Source organism: Solanum dulcamara, chromosome 1, assembly GCF_947179165.1.
Source record: "Solanum dulcamara chromosome 1, daSolDulc1.2, whole genome shotgun sequence".
NCBI classification, from domain to species: Eukaryota; Viridiplantae; Streptophyta; class Magnoliopsida; order Solanales; family Solanaceae; genus Solanum; species Solanum dulcamara.
Window position 1 is genome coordinate 51,872,844 of NC_077237.1, and position 15,152 is coordinate 51,887,995.

Below are 15,152 nucleotides of genomic sequence, written 5' to 3' on the forward strand. Positions count from 1 at the left end.
ATTGAGAAAAATAAATTTGACCATCAAAATAATAAATCCAAATTAGCATTGAATCAAAAGTGTCAAAAAAGTTCATGTGTGAGAAGGATCAAATATATCTATATGAATTAATTTTTTTTAATAAAATTTTTTGAAAAATTAATTTTTAATTTTCGTTAAAGAAAAAAGGTATATGTGAACCATTTCAACAATAGTATATATGAACACTTTCATAATGAGGATATATCAACTCTACATGACAAAATTAAAGTGCATGTCAAACTATTTTAAAAAATATATATAAAATGATTCAGTCCCAACAACGAAAAAGAATAATTTTAGACTTAGTGCATTATTTCATCATACTACATTTCTAAAATTATCTAAGAACTACATTGAATTGCATAATATTTTGTATTCTTTTTTTAAAAAAAAATCAAGAACGTTGCTCTGTAAATTAAGGCATCGAGTACCATTTTTTTCTTTTTAACATTATTTAATATTTTCCAACTAATACTAGTGCTACATAAAATAAAAAACGTATATACTTGGTATTTACATGAAACTCAATTAACTTAACACACTCAATATATTCATTAGCTTATCATAATGCATTTAATTGATGAGTAAATATTAATATAGAGTTTGTTTGAAAAGACATTTATAATTAAATTTGATATTTATTAAAATAGTTGATAAACAATCTTATCATTTTATACTTGTTCGGTTCATTTATACTTGTTTATTGTTTTGAAAATAACTTTTTTACTTTTACTTATCACTTTTAACATATCAAGAAAAGATTTAAAAAAATCATGTTTACCCTTACCATTAATTACTTACTAGCGAACTTGATCGCGCTTCGTGCAATTATAAAATATCTTGTTAAATTTATAAAATTAAAATTATGAGTGCTAAAATTCTACAAAGAATTTTAATTTAATTTATTAGTAGTACTTAAATTTTATAATTTTTGTAATTTTAAATTATCTATGAATTTTTGAACTTATAAAGATGTTTCCTTACATCGGTAAAACTATTTTATTTGTTATTTTTGTTAAGATTGATTTTTCAGGGTTGAACTCTTAATGTGAGTATACATACATAATTTTTTCTTTGTATATCTAAATTATATGTACTAGATTGTATTTTTTAAGAAAAAATATATATAAGTACGTAGATGTATATAATATATAAGTTTTGACACAAATATATAATTTTTCATTTGTGTATATTTGTCACTATTAATTTTTTTTACTATTTTTAAAAATTTTAAAAATAAAAGAAAAGACTAAATCTTTAAAGAAAACATAAATAATTCTTCGTACCATAAGAAACATCATAAAAAGCATGAAATATTTAATATATATTCAATCTTTTAAATCTATCAATAGCAGTTTTTGAACCTTAATCTGTAATTGGCATATTATTGAAAAAGTTACAATAAATAGTTTGTGTGTAAGGAAGGTATAAAAATTTGTGACGATAAAAAATTATAAAATTCAAATTTAAGAAATCAAATAGAAAGAACATAATGCACATATCTTATTTAGGACCTATATCGATATAAGAAAATAGATGAAAATAATAATAATGAATTAACACATAATTTTTTTAGCTCTTGTCGACACTCTCTTTGACCAACTAATCAACATTCAAAAACTTTTTTTTTTATTGAGACGTGCTAAAGCATGAGTTTAGTACTATAATAATACTATAAGATAAATACTCCTGCAAATATAAAATAAAAAAAATAATCTTAAATTAGAGTTTCATGAAATGAAAAATTATGAATTTATTCAAAATAAAAATGAAGGAATTTTTAAAGAAAATATGAGTAGTTCTTCGTATATTAATATTCTTGATTCTTGAACCTTAATTAGTAGTTCATATTATTTCCTACAAAATTACAATAACTAATTTGCATCAAACTTGCAATAATAAAAAGTTCTAAAAATCCAAAGTTGGATGGAGAGAAAACAAAAACACACGCATCTTCTTTGGACCTTAATCAATCTCCTTGACCTAAACCCTTGGCAGGTGGGTTTTTGAGATGAGCTCTTCAAACTCACCTAGTCGATCTCGAGGAGAGAGGGCAAGAACTTTTGACGGTGAAGCAAAGAGGATGTGCTGGGCCAAGGCTGAGACGGTACCCGGTCGACATCCTGAACGCTGGCGAAAAGATTCCGCTGGAAACATTCTCTGCAAACGCCTCTTCAACTGTCAAGGCTGTCTTTGCTTTGAGTATGACCACATCATTCCATTTTCCAAAGGTCTAGCTACTTCCCTCCTATTGCTTTCCTAACATAACTCTTTCCCCTATTTCTGCTTCCCTTATTTTTAGCCGAAACCAACTAGTTTGTTCCAGAGGATTGATTGTTTGTTTATTACTCTCAAACTCTATTTTTGGAAATCGAATCCGAGTTATACAGTAGAGATGGCAATTGAGGTAGGGCAGGGCAAGGTCCGAAAATGTGGGATGAGATAGCTAGAGGAGGAGAATTCTTGTTGAGAAAAAACTCTGTGGTTTTTGTTAAGGCCGAGTAAATTAAGTCAATAATTTTTTGTAAGATTCTTTCTCTAGTGAAACTTTTGCTGGGACTCTCACTCTGATTTCTGTTTTGTGATTTCATTGTTATTTGAGTTAGTGATGAAAAAAAACATACCTAAAAAGTTTAGAAATAACACCTTTTTTACACTTGCAATTTGCAACTGTTCGCTTTCATAGCTTCAAATACATTTGCTGATTCGAAAAAATTAACAAGAATTAGAAAAATCACTTTTGTGATAAGTATCGTTTTGAAATCCAGCTAGCTGTTACCAACCCATCCAAATTAACTAGATTTACAGATGTTGGGTACAGTTGAAAAAAATCGTGTAACTTGACAGGTTTGGTTTAGCTTGGTATTGCATTGTTCTTGTAAATAGGGTGGGGCGGGCAGAAACTTTTCTTTTGAGCCAACGGTCTATCGGAAACAACCTCTCTACTCCAAAAAGGTAGGGGTAAGGTCTGATTCACTTCTAAAACTGATTTTGGATTTTTGTTGTTTAGTGATTTTAATCATTTGGATAGAATATTGACAGATGAAAAGTCTTCCTTTTCTATTTCTTTTTGCATCCGGTGGTTGGGTGGAAGGGGTGGAGATTGGTCTCTTGAGTTTTTATTTGGTGGTCAATACACGGTTAATGCACCATTTAAAATGTGTTTTCTTATGCAGGGGGTGAGTCCATAGCGGAGAATTGCCAGATCCTCCAGACAAGGGTGAACAGGCTTAAAGCCAACAAGGATGAGATTGATATTAGTCAGTTAAAAGACTACTCCTGTGATATCAAGTTCACTGGTATTCTCCTTTGATCTTTCCCTATTTATTCTGCTTCTGTCACTTGTCACGGGATCAATCTTTATGGCTTCTGGACTAGCCACTCCAGTGGAGATCTGTGAGCTATATGATAGTTTTTTTTAGTTCTGTAGCCTCTTAAGATTAGAAGTGTGTGATTTCTTTGGTAATTTTAGAGTTTAAGTCTTTGCCTGATCTGTTTCTGGATTACAGGACTACTTCCGATCAGTATGCTAAAACTATCTTGTTTCCGTCTGGGATTAAAGTGTCATTGTAGTTGTTGTAATGATTTTATTTTTAATGGCAGTTTTCAGGTATTCCCATGTTTTCTGGTTTAACAAAGATAATTTGACACAGTTCGTAAATGGAGGTATAGAGATGCACTATCAATTAAAATGGAAGGCAAATTGTTTGCATTACCATAAGAAATCATGTGAAAAATTGCTATTGGTTGGTATTTGGTTTGAACCTGAGTTGCATTTCATGGTTGTCATTGTGATGGTTTTTGTGGGGATTTCTTTCTCAGATAGTACTCTTTTGGTACCTGCTAAGGTCTCATTTCTATAAAAACATTCATCAGATTAGAGACAGTAGTACAATATGCATTCGTCGCATTAAGAGCCCTTTGGATTGGCTTAAAAAAGTAGCTTTTAAAAAGTACTATAGAAGCACTTTTAAAAGTGTTTAAACTTATTTTAAAAATAAGCAGTTACGTGTTTGGATAAAAGTGTTGCAGAAAAAACGTTATTGATGTGTTTGGTACATAAGTGTTGTTAAGCACTTTTTTTAATCAAAATGTCTGAAATACCCTTAAAGTTGTTAACATTATAAAAAATTGATTATTTTACGATTTTTATTTCTATTTTCTTTAAAAATAAAATTAATTTATATTTTAATATAAACTTAATTTATATTTTAATTCAATTTTAATATAAACTTATTATTTAAGTTAATTTTATATGCACAACTTATTTATAATTTTTTAAATATATAATTTGGATAGATCACATGAAAGATTTAAGATGTCTTTTTAAGTACATTCATAAATAGTAGTATTTTCCAAAATCAAGTTGATACACAATCCGAAAATAACACAATCCAAAATGCATAAATAAATAGAAAAAAAGTGGAGATCGAGAGAGAATAGAGGATCACTCACTTCAATGTCGATAACTCCATGAAATTTTCGTGAAAAAGAAGAGAAAATCAAGAAGAAACGTTGGAGAGGGAAAGAACAGAGCCGCAACACTTCACAGCGAGACAAACATTGAGTGGAAAAGAAAAGATCTTTATGGTTTTATTTCATAAGGGTAGATTTGGGATTATTTAAAAATAAACTGGGGTAGAAAACTAATAGTATTGGTCAAACTTGAATAGCTTTTAAGCCAAAAAATAAAAAGTTGGGGGAGTGCTGCTTTTAGCTTTTAGTTTTTTTAAAGCCATTATAAACTTATTTTAAGCCATTTTCAAGTTTGCCAAACACTTCCAAAAGCTGAAAATAGCTTAAAAGCAGATTTGACCAGCTGTTAAGCTAATCCAAACACCCTCTAAGAATAAACTTTACTGTATATCTTTTTCTGCCTCCTACAGCCAGTAGCGGTTGGAGAAGGTTTTTGATTTAAAGCTGGTTTCTGTATCCAAATTGAAGTTTTGTTTAGAATTGAAGTCCTAGTTCTTATTGCATTACTGTAGTGAGAAGGTATGATGTGGAAACAGGTGTAACAGAACACAAGTAGTAATAGAACTGGTTTCTTTTCCGCGAATGTGAATTTAGACAATTCTTTTGAAACTATGTAGATTGTATTTTCTTTGTTGTTGTTCTTTCTGCATTTTTTTTTGCTCGATTATTCTTTGACAATCTAGATCCTATCAAAGATAAGATTCTACCCTTCTAAAAGATCAAGCAAAGGAAAACTATATTCTTCCACCTAGAAAAATTCCTTTTGTCATGTTAGCTAGACATAGTTTAAATACGTAAAAAAATTCTTTATATTGGTAGATGCTGCCTAACTTCCTCAGATTTTGACTACTGAGTCCTGTCATATAAGTTTTGCTGAGTAGCAAAGCTTACAACAACATACCTAGTGAAATGCCACTCTGTGGGGTCTAGGGAGGGTAGAGTGTACGCAAACCGGAGATAGATGGGCTGTTTTCGAAAGACTCTTGGCTGAGTGCATCAAACCCAAGTACAAGAAGAAGAAAACAATGAAAAAAACATATAAGTTAATAAGGAAAGTAGTGTAATGTCTACGAGAAAGAATTAGTAATAACAACAAAATAGTGTGATAATCGAAACACAATAAACAATCCACGGCAAGAACTATAAGGGTACGACTAGTCCTACACAACAACTTTCGCATGGCAAGACAACACTCTGCCCCTGCTAACCTTCTACCTAATATGTGACCTCCACTTTTTCCTATCTAGAATCATATTCTCGGTAATATGAAGTTGCGCCATATCCTGTCGAATTACCTCTCTCCAGTGTAGTCAAACACGCGCTTTAAGTGCGCTTAAGCCTTGAAATGAGGCTCAAAATGTGTTGAGCGCTTCACCTCGCTTTATGTGTTTTAGTGTCGTCATCAAGGTTCTAAGACAAACTTTTCCTTGCCAATGATTCTCTTTTGAAGAAGTGACACTAAACAATTGATATTTCACTTTATCATATTTTTTTTTCAATTTCTTTGGTCATATATTTGTCATTCATGTTTATAATTATTAGTCTTGGACTAAAACATATATATTTTTATTTTTTTCTCCCTTTGCGCCTTTTTTTCATTAAAGCCCACACTTTATTTGCGCTTAAAGCCCAACGGACCTTAGAGCTTTATTGTGTTTTTCGCCTTTGATAACACTGCCTCTCCTCATTACTTTTTCGGCCTACCTCCACCCCTCCTTGTACCCCCTTCAACCAACCTCTCGCACCTCCTTAGTGGAGCATCAACACACCTCCTCTGCACATGCCCAAACCATCTCAGTCTCACTTTCCTCATCTTGTCCGCCACAGAGGCCACTCTTACCTTCTCCCGGATGACCTCATTTTTAATCTTGCGCTCCTAGTATGTCCACACATTCATCTCAACATTCTCATCACCGAAACATGCATTTTCCGAACATGTGGGTTCTTGACTAGCTAGTCAGTGGCGGACCTAGAAATCTTACCAAGTGGGTTCATTATATGAAGGAGATTAAAAAAAGGCAATAAACTAAATTTTATTAATTAAAAATTAATTAATATTTAATTTAATAAATAAAAATTAAAATATATGATTTAATCAAAATAATGAGGCCAAGCACAAGAAAAAAGGTTGAAAAAGAATAAAATAATGTATGTGTTGTTGTCTGGTTTCGAACTCAAGACCTTCTTACAAAAATGAACCCACTTTACCACTAGACCAAAGGCTTTCCTTTGTTCAAGTGGGGCCAATATTTTATCTATACTTACATATTCTAGAAGACAAACCACATATACATATATATACAATGTACTTTTTACACTTGATGCGCTTTGCGCTTAAAGCCCCAACAGACCTTAGAGCTTTTTTGCGCTTTTCGCCTTTGATAACACTGCCTCTTCTCATTACTTTTTCGGTCTACCTCTGCCCCTCCGCGTACCCCCTACAACCTACCTCTCGCACCTCCTCAGTGGGGCATCAACACACCTCCTCTTCACATGCCTAAACCATCTCAGTCTCACTTCCCTCATCTTGTCCGCCACAAAGGCCACTCCTACCTTCTCCCGGATAACCTCATTTCTAATCTTGTCGCTCTTAGTATGCCCACACATTCATCTCAACATTCTCATCTCCACAACATGCATCTTATGAACATGTGGGTTCTTGACTATCTAGTACTCCACCCAATACAATAAAAATGATTTAACCAACATTCTGTAGAACTTACATTTAAGTTTAGGTGGTACCTTCTTATTACACAAGCCTCCATTTCATCCATGCCGCCCCAATGTGATGTGCGATATCATCATCGATGTCCTCACTACCCTGGATTATGGACCCAAGATATCTAAAAATACTTAGATCCCTCTTCTTAGTTGTGCAACTCTTACCTGTTCTTTCAGCTTAGCATGTATTATATATAGCACATGCAACAAGTCATCATAGAACTTGCCTTGTAACATAACAACTTTGGCAACTGTAGTTAATGGAACGGGTGGTAATTTTTTTACTTTTTTCTTTTGTTTTTGTACAAGGTATATCGACTGGTAAGTATAAGGGACCAGTAAAGCCACCTTCTACACTTTTTTAATATTAAACTTGGACCATTGGTCCTTTTGTTGATAGAAAGCACGAACTATTGGGCTTAAAAGAACGCAATAGTCATAGTAAAATATGTCCAAAGTATTAAAAAATGTCCGACCGAGCCCACATTTGCTGGATCAGGTAAAATAAAACAAATCCCTACTATGTAGGGTTTCCTAATGTGCACTGCAGCTCTTTCATCTTCTTTCCTTTCTTCAGTCCGCCGTTGATGTTGTTCCATTGGACTCCCAACTCTCACTTCCATTTCCTTCGCTGTTGGGTGATAAACATGCTTCACCAGGGGTTCCACCACTACTTCTTGTTCAGTTTGCAAAGGTAAGATTTCTTCCTGCTCTTTTTCCTCTATTTTCTTCATTTCTGTTAAACTCCTCTTCTGTCTTGTAGATGTGCCAACTGGTGGGGATTTGTGAGCTACTCCATAGCTCGTAAGAGAGTTGTAACCTATGTACCAGCTTTGTAGATCTGAGTGAAGTGAATGTGGAGAACAACAAGTTACTCCTAAGTAACTTCCTCCTGATCTCTTAGCTGACCTTGGCGCTTCCTATCAGATCTGGTTCTTCGACTCTCCCTTTTTGCTGGTCTTCGAAACACTTTTTGTTGGCTATTGTAGCTTAGGCTAGATAGTCTTAGCACAACTATTTGATGGCCCTGAAACATGATGTAATTATTGTAAATATGTGACTCTATGGCTTATTTTCTATTCTGCATGCTGTGGATTGTTCCTACTGTTGATCTTCCTTGTTTTAATCCTCATTGTAGGTATTTGCTGTTTATCCATGTTTAAAATGCCCTTAGCTCTGCTTGGTAATTGATTGAAGCTGCAATATTGCTGAATTTCCTCTTTCCCTATTGCTGTGTTTGTGATGAAATCTGCTAGCTGATTAGCTTCTCTGAATATATGTTTAATGTGGATATTGATTACTCCCATTATTTCCTGTACCTCCTCTATTTTCTCAATCAGCTCCCAAGGTATACGCCACTCCCTCAGAATCATATTTTTAATGCTCTGAGAGTCTGTTTCCAGCATGATATAATCATAGCCATTTCCTATGCAATATTTCAGTGCTTTCCAAATTGCTATGAGTTCAGATACCATAGTAGTAGTAATGCCTATTTGTTTTGCCTCTGCATATGTCAGCTCTCCATTACTATTTCTGAGGCAAAAATCATAAGCAATGACCCCTGGATTCCCTCTACTTGCTCCATCTGTGTTACATTTCAACCATCCCTCTGCTATTTTAGTCCATTGCACTTTCTGATAGTACAGTTTAGGCCTATATTCCTGTAGCAGATCATGCATCCCTCCTCAGTTATAAGGAATATTCCTGATCCAAGGATATTTGACTCTAATCAATTGATGTATTGTCAGTTCACATTAATGATACATTTTGTTGAATGAGACATCCTTGTCATGACTTCTTGCATTTCTTCTTTTCCATAGTTCCCACATGACAATGGTTGGAATTGCCTTCATGATCTGTTGCAGCTTTGGATTTCCTTTATATGTCCACCATTTATTAAGAAGTTGATGTAGTTGGAGTCCATCAGTGATAAAACCTGCACAAGTAGCAAACTGCTTCCATAGCTTTTAGGCTATGGGAGTTGTTAGAAATAAGTGTGTCATGGTTTCCATCTCCCCCCTCTCACAACAGTGACATTTAGAAACAATCTGCATTTTCATTCTCTTTAGATTGTCATCTGTTGCAATTCTCTTCTTCCACACTCTCCACAAAAAGAAGGATATTTTGAAAGGTAATCCTTTTATCCAGATACAATACATCCACTCCTTTGGTTCCATCTTCTTTCTTAGAAGTTGATATGCTGATTTAACAGTGAGCTCTCCAGTAGGACTCCTCATCCACCAAGCCTTATCATTAATCTCCTTAGTAATAGGCTTAATGTTGTCTACTATGTGCTGAAGCATATCTTCTGATATCAACTCTCTTATATTCTCCACTTTCCAATTATCATGCTTTATAAACTCCTTCAGTTCCATCTCCTCCTCCCCAGCGTTTTGACCTTCAGTGAAATACAAAGCCCCTTGTTTTGTCCAGTTATCAAACCAGAAGCTTGAATTACCAGCTTTGACTTGCCACCAAATCCCCTGTTCTATCTCATCTCTTATCTCCAGCATTTTCTTCCACACATGTGATGCTCCAGAGCTTCTCACAATAGTAGGGTGCAATTTCTTGCAGCATTTATTGCTCATGAAGCTGCTCCATAATGAATTGGTTGAAACCCTAAATCTCCACCATAACTTAACAAAGAGTGCCTTATTAACTTCATGTAGAGATCTAAAACCCAAACCTCCCTCCTCTTTTGGATAGCATAGTTTATTCCAAGCATCCCAATGCTTTGCTTTGATACCTCCTGAACTTCCCCATAAGAACTTAGCAAAAATTTGATGAAGTTGGTCAATCACTGACTTTGGGGAGTTCATAGCTGATAATAAGTACACTGGCATGGACTGTAGCACATGATTAATCAGAATAAACCTCCCCCCCATAGGATAAAAATCTATTCTGCCATAAAAGAATTCTCCTAGCTACCTTCCTTATAATCCCTTCAAAATGATTCTTTAACTTCCTCCGATAAAACACTGGACATCCCAGATAGGTAAAAGGAAAGTTACCTTGTTTGATGCCAGTTAGTCTTCTCAATCTGATTGCTACTATTAAAAGGGGGTTGTCATGAAGATAGAAAGAACTCTTTGCCTTATTCACCCTTTGACTTGAACTCATCTCATAGTCCTTCAACACTTTCATCATCTTTATCACTGAAGTTCTATCACCTGAGCTGAATAGGATAGTATCATCTGCATAAGCCAGATGATTGATTTTTGGACTCTATTTGGGAAGCCCATATCCTATAAAATTGTTGTTTTCATGCAAACTGTTCAAACCCCTAGCTAAGACTTTTGCTGAGATGATAAACAGAGTTGGTGAAAGGGGGTCTCCCTGTTTGAGACCCCTAGTTGACTGAAGAAACCATTTGATTGACTATTGATGAGCACTGAGTACCAGTTGTGAGAAATTAGCCTCCACACCATATCTATGATGATTTCTGAGAAGCCAAACTTCCTCAGAACCTTTGTTAGGAATACCCAGGATACCCTATCATAAGCCTTTGCCATATCCAGCTTCACCACTACATTAACCTTTTGATTCCTCTCATGAATATCCCTGATAATCGCCTGAGCTAATAGAACATTCTGTGATACTTCTGCCTTTTACAAAACCTGATTGGGTTTGAGAGATTATTTTTGGAAGAACTTCCACCATTCTATCATGAACCATTCTTGAGACCACTTTGTTAATAAAAGAACTCAAGCTGATAGGTCTCATAACTAAAAAATTCCTGACGTCCTCTTTCTTGGGTATTAACACTAGATTAGTGTGAGTAATAAAAGTAGGAAGTTCATGCCCACAAAAGAAAGCTTTCACTAATCTAGTGATATCTTCACCTATAATGTCCCAGCATGATTGAAAGAAAGACCCAGAGAATCCATCTGGTCTACTTGCACTATCCCCATTTAGTTCGAAGACCACCCTCTTAACCTCCTCAAGGCTAGGAAGTTTGATCATATTTTCATTTTCTTCTTCAGTAATCATTCTAGGAATATTCCTTAACATAGAAAAATCCAAATTCCGTCCTTCCTCCTTGAATTGATCTGAATAGAAAGGTACAGCTGCCTCCCCAATAGACTTCTTATCGTTTAATACCTCACCTATGTCATTGGTAATCTCAGAAATACTCAGTTTTTAGCTCCTCCCCTTCACATATGAATAGAAAAACTTTGTATTTCTATCACCTTCAGCAAACCATCTCATCCCTGCCTTCTATTTCCAGAATTCCTCAATCTTGAGATATCTTTTCAGTTCAGCTTCCATTCTGCTTAATTCTGCCCTATTGAAGGAAATATTTCAAACTGAGATTCTTTTACCATAATGTTATCCTCTAGTGTTGCAATTTGTTGAAATATATTGCCAAATGCTTCTTTGATCCAGCTGGACAAGGCTCTCTTCACCTTTTTCATCTTAGCATGAACCTCCAAGAAAGGATTTTCGACAAATTCCACCTTCGAGTTCTGCTGTACAATTTCTTTGAACTGAGGATGTTTTATCCAAAAGTTTAAGAATCTGAAAGGTTTTATGGCAGGCTCCTCTTCTGTATTACAAACCATGTGCAGCGGAGCATGGTCTGAGCCCTGTCTGATCAGATGTTCTACTTCTGTGGATGGGAAAGCTTCCAGAAATTCATTATTGACCATTACCCTATCCAACCCTTTTAAATGCAATGCTCCTCTATTCCTCCATTCCACCAAGTGTATTTGCTTCCAGTAAATTTCACATCTATCAAACCACAATTACTGATACATTGAGCAAAATCAGTAGCTTCATGTTGAGTAAACTCCAATCCCCCTAACTTTTCCTCTTCATTGGAGATGACATTGAAATCCCCCCTATTATCCAAGGTATCTGATCTCTCTCTGCCACATATTCTAACTCTTCCCATAACTCCAACCTATCCAAAGCATTACACCTTGCATAAATAGAAGATATGGTAAATTCCTTACCAGATTTATAGAACTTCATAGTTATCTGTTTAATAGAGTCCAGCACTACAGTACCCTCCCAATCTTCTCTCCAGGATGTCCAAATTTTGCCAGAAGTGTTAGATAGGGCATTGCTGAAACCTAACATTCTTTTGTATTGCTCTAGATCTATTGGATCCTGAAAGGGTTCCATTAAAGCTACAAATGAGTAATGATGTCTTCTATTTAGATCCATTAATCTCCCAAAAGAGCTTTGGGAATTCACAGATCATTTTGTCAATCATGGTACTCTATCTGAGGACTTCTCCTTACTACTTGTTCTGACCTGCAAAGGGACTATGGGTCTTCCCCTTTTAGTTTTTAAACTATTTGTATGCCTTGGTGATAGATCCCCTGCCTTGCTTATTTGTTATATGTTGTAGTCCATGTTGTCATCTTCTTCTGTTTCCATTTTGTGTTGTGCATCCTCTTCAGATTCTGCAATGAAATCTATTGCTTCTTTACCATTAAACTCCAGTAAATTCTCCCTCTCATCATTCAGGTTAAGCCTTTTCCCTTCTTGTGAATAGTTGTCTCCCTCTTTTTGTTGATCTCTACTCACTCCCAAAGTGTTGGCACTCTTTGTGCCTTTGGTTCTCTGGTTGCCCTCTTTTTGTTGATCTGAACTGCTCCTCATAATGCTGGAAATCTCTATCCCTTTATTTTGGTTACCTGCAGCTATCACACGTGCCCCCACTTCAGTATCCCCAATATCTTTTTCATTTTATTGTTGTTGCTTCCTTGAGCCCCTGGAGTATAGTTTTTTTCTTTTACCTCAAAAGTTTCCTCTACCCATTCTTTAGTAGACTCTTTGTTACCTTTTTCAGTCTCCTTGCCTTCAACCTTTTCAGGACTTTCCTCTACCTCAACAACCTTATCTTCATTCTCCAATGCCCCAAATTTATTTCCTATTGTAACATCAACTTTTGCCCAGACCTTCTCTTGTTGTCTCTTCCATCCCCCCTTCTTATTTTTAGCCTCCTCGAAATCCTCCTTGTTTTTTCCAATTTGTTGATTGACATCCATTTCAATATGTTTATTCTTCTCCTTCCCCCCCTGTTGATGTTCCTTCTCTCTATTAATCATTCCTTCCTCCTTTTTCCCTTCCTGTTGCTTTTTATCCTTCCTAAGATAAAGTTCTGGGTGTTCCACATAACACTGTTGTTCATCATGTCCCTTAATCATGCATGTTTTACAGTATTTTGGTACATAATCATATTTTATCCTTACCCACTTCTCCATCACCTCCCCATTACTCTTCTTCATTCCAATTTTTATCCTTTTGGGAAATTCTCCTAATAAGTCCACTTCTACTTTCACTCTGGCGCAACTAGGTCTTATTTGATTTCTAGTTGCCATATCCACCTGTAAAAGTTTGCCCACTGCAGCTGCCAATGAGAACACAGTCTCCTTCCCAAAGAAGTTGGGAGGTAATGATGGAAAAGAAATCCAAGCTATTGCTGTAGTAGTTTCTTCTTCTGGATAGAACATTGGATCCCACTTCAAGGTTCTCATGGGATCCCACTTCAAGGTTCTTCACAATTAGGGAAATAGAGATATTCTTGTTTGGAAGGTTAGTGTGGAAAATGGTATATGGTATAACATTTTCTACGGATTCTAACATAAGTTAACCACCCTTGAGATCCCTTAAAATGTATAGTGATTAGCCATCCTTTTCAACTTCACACAGAGTTGGACACATAAATTAAGGTTGTCAATTTTTTAGCAGCAGTGACATTTTACTCTATTACTACTTACCATATAACTTGGGCCATGCAGATAAGGAGCTCGATATTATTGAAATGGCTGTTTATGGGGATGTTATCCGACCTGGAAACCAATGCCGTTGTAGAACTGTTGCTGAAGTGCTAGGCCAATATAAGTCAAAGGACCGGGCTGCTCCCTGCAAGTTACCATATGCTGATGAATCCTTATAGCAGGCAGTGAAGGGAACCTTACATTTCTCAGTTGTATTGTCTGTGCAAGTCATTAATATTGTTGTATTTCAATGGCTTCAATTGAAGTTCAATTTATTATGTAGCTCAGCAGCTAATTGAGTGAATTGTTGTAGCCTTGGTGGATGAAGTGTCCTTAGTTAAGACTCCATGGAATTTCTCAAGATGGAAGGCGAATAATGCTAAAGCCATTTGCACTCTTGTTGTCGCCTTCCTATCTCTTTTTTCTTTTCTTTTTTGAACAAGCCTTGTTAAAATGAAAATGGATACCCAGGATTCCTATGGCTGATCTGACTAACTTGGAATTGTTTGATCTTCGCTGGGCCTGTGGTGAGTTCAGCTTTTTCAAATTTCAATAGTGAAATCAGTAGTTTATAGGGAAAATTAAGTCCTTGCCTCATAAAAGCAAATAATTACAGACAAATATTCTTTTACAATTCATACACTCCAAAATATGAGATTTGCGATCAAGATATCGTCGCAGTATCAATATACTGACATGATATTATTGAGGATGCTTTCTTCCTTAATAATACTACCACAATATATCTATATACTGTCATGATAACATTAAAGTCTACTTCAATCCTTCAGCTACATTTTCATTAAATCATCATATACTGGTATGTTATCATTAAGGATTGTTTCATACATATGCTGAGTGATACCATCATAGTATATATATACCATATCGATATCATGTAAAGTGGGTGCTGACATCAGTATGACGTCCGCGCACAGCAAGACACTTTAAAAAAATTATACAACTACACGACACTTTGAGTAGATTTGGCAGTTAACATACATTACCTTATTCTTAGCCTAATATCCCTCCTTCTGTATCTATCACTGATCCCATTCGCGCTTCTTCTTCCCAAACATGCCCAATATCTTAGATTTCTCCCACCTTCATCCGTGTTCCTTAATTGCTGCATCTTCCATTTTCAAGGTTTGGTAATTGTTTTTCACTCTATTTATTTTGTGTATCTAACTTCTTAACAACTTA

The 15,152-nt window shown here is 35.2% G+C and overlaps 1 protein-coding gene across 2 annotated transcripts; it reads left to right on the forward strand.

Annotated features, from left to right (window-relative positions):
- Nucleotides 1-1,936: 1,936 nt before the first annotated feature.
- On the forward strand, nucleotides 1,937-14,347 carry LOC129884768 (uncharacterized). Of its 2 annotated transcripts, XM_055959083.1 has the most exons (4): nucleotides 1,937-2,252; nucleotides 3,198-3,320; nucleotides 8,357-8,401; nucleotides 13,971-14,347. In XM_055959083.1, the coding sequence occupies exons 1-4, from the start codon at nucleotides 2,033-2,035 to the stop codon at nucleotides 14,126-14,128; spliced, it is 546 nt and encodes a 181-aa protein (XP_055815058.1). In that variant the 5' UTR covers nucleotides 1,937-2,032; the 3' UTR covers nucleotides 14,129-14,347. The 2 variants fall into 2 exon arrangements, with proteins under 2 accessions (XP_055815058.1, XP_055815121.1); XM_055959146.1 differs by lacking the exon at nucleotides 8,357-8,401 and having other exon boundaries at nucleotides 1,941-2,252.
- The last annotated feature ends 805 nt before the right edge of the window (nucleotides 14,348-15,152 follow it).